The following is a 1944-nucleotide window of genomic DNA, read 5'->3' on the forward strand; positions in this document are numbered from 1 at the left end:
AAGATTTAGTGTTCAAATAATCTGTAAATTCTAAACGTGTTAACATAGCATTGCTACAGACATTCTTTATCAAATGTTGTTAATTACACCAAAAAGTTACAACTTGGCAGACATAAAGATAAAGATTTAGTGTTTAAATAACCTGTAAGTTCTAAACGTGTTAACATAGCATTTTATCAAATGTTGTTACAAAAAGTTACAACTTGGCAGACATAAAGATAAAGATTTAGTGTTCAAATAAACTATAAATTCTAAACGTGTTAACATAGCATTGCTACAGACATTCTTTATCAAATGTTGTTAATTACACCAAAAAGTTACAACTTGGCAGACAAATTAATAGTTTTACGCTGTGAATAGTTTTTCCACCCCAACAAATAGAGACTTAGCCACACGAGAAATCAGTTATGCAGGCTGAAACGAAGTAATAACTGATTTGTCTGTGTTCGATCATGTGTGTGTGTGTACGCGAGTGAGTCACTGCAGTTGTATAGAGTTCCACGACTGAAGACAGACTGAACGGTACCAAAATTAAGAGAACAGTGTATATAAACATGTATCATTACTAATCCCTAAATCTAAATGCTTCAGCTCTATTTCTAGTACATTTGAAAGTTCTTACCCATTCGAATGAACATAAAGTGTACACATATAGTGTGTTAAAGTCCAATCTCTAGAAATATGATTGTTTTAAAAAATAATGACACTACAACCTTTTCGAAATGGATTAAATTTCACCACAAACACTTGAATATCGTTTCGTTACTTAAAATTAATCACTACAGCTCTAGATGTATTTTTCTATAGAAAACATAGGCCAAACAAGAAGCTAGTGATGTTATAGTGTATCTGGCAATAATAAATTTAATCTGCCCTTGAAAACCTCTCAACAAAAACTAACAGGCAAACAGTAGAATTCTGTTAAAGATTTATCAAGCTCTGAGGATGTTATACCTTTTCTGATATCCTCTTAAGCTTAGAGTTTCAAACTCCAATATTTTGAACTAAGATGACTAACAAACACTTTCTTACCTTAAACCTCACCGAGTCCATCGTCAGGTATTTAACAAATAATGTCGTCCATTACAAAAAGGCTTTCAAAACTCGATGTCAGTGTTTCTGTTAGTTTGAGTGTAAAATGGTTCCAGCTTCCAGCGTTGTTGATGTCATGTCTGGAGACTAAAATCCTAAAGCTGACGTTTCGAGGAGGTTGTGAAATATGTAGTGAGAAAAGATAAGTCCGGTTAATATCAATGTCTGTTATTTAGACAAACAAATACTGTTCAGATTCTGAAAAGTGTTTTCTTACTGAGTGAAGCCTTCTCATATATATTCCTCTTTGTTTTAATTTTCCAGAATTACTTTACAAAGTTACCGGTTATATTTATATGTCTGTCTGTCTGTCTATATGAACACAAGACATCTACTACAAATGCCTGGCGCATTTGCTATATCTAAGCCATGGTACTACAATTTTTCTGTCTCGTTAGTTGAATTTTTATGGTTACATTGAAAGATTGTCTTTCTGCTTCCCTGGTCGTGAGTAGACCCAAACTGGACTTGTCCTCTTGTCCGCGCCCTCCATCCTCCTCACGCCTTTGTCTGTGTGCAAGAAAGCCGGTCCTTCACCCGGGCAATCTGTGTAACAAGAACGCATGCGTACACGCAGACGCACAAGGCTCACCTTTAGATATCTAGCTTGTTCCATGAAATAAACGACATTCACTGTCACACGAGAACTTATCGATCGGGTTGAGTCGATTTTAAAACATGGTGGGAGAACGATTAAAGGTAGTCTTTTGTCAAGTTTCAATTCTAGTCTACTACTGTGTGAACCAGTTAGTAGTGACATTTAGTTTCTTATCGTGTTAGTGTCTGCCCGAGGGACAAAGAAAGTGCGCGTGTGAATGTGTATCCCTAAACAGAATATTGGACACTATATAG

At 35.5% G+C, this 1944-nt stretch overlaps 1 protein-coding gene across 1 annotated transcript in view; it reads right to left on the minus strand.

Annotated features, from left to right (window-relative positions):
• LOC106462789 (disheveled-associated activator of morphogenesis 1-like) overlaps nucleotides 1-1632 on the minus strand; it is a 122936-nt gene extending 121304 nt beyond the window's left edge. The window contains 1 exon segment of the mRNA XM_022390130.1: nucleotides 1033-1632. Within this exon segment, the coding sequence (XP_022245838.1) occupies nucleotides 1033-1053 (21 nt within the window). The 5' untranslated portion in view covers nucleotides 1054-1632.
• Nucleotides 1633-1944: the final 312 nt, after the last annotated feature.

The sequence above is a fragment of the Limulus polyphemus genome, unplaced genomic scaffold (genome assembly GCF_000517525.1).
Source record: "Limulus polyphemus unplaced genomic scaffold, Limulus_polyphemus-2.1.2 Scaffold1252, whole genome shotgun sequence".
NCBI classification, from domain to species: domain Eukaryota; kingdom Metazoa; phylum Arthropoda; class Merostomata; order Xiphosura; family Limulidae; genus Limulus; species Limulus polyphemus.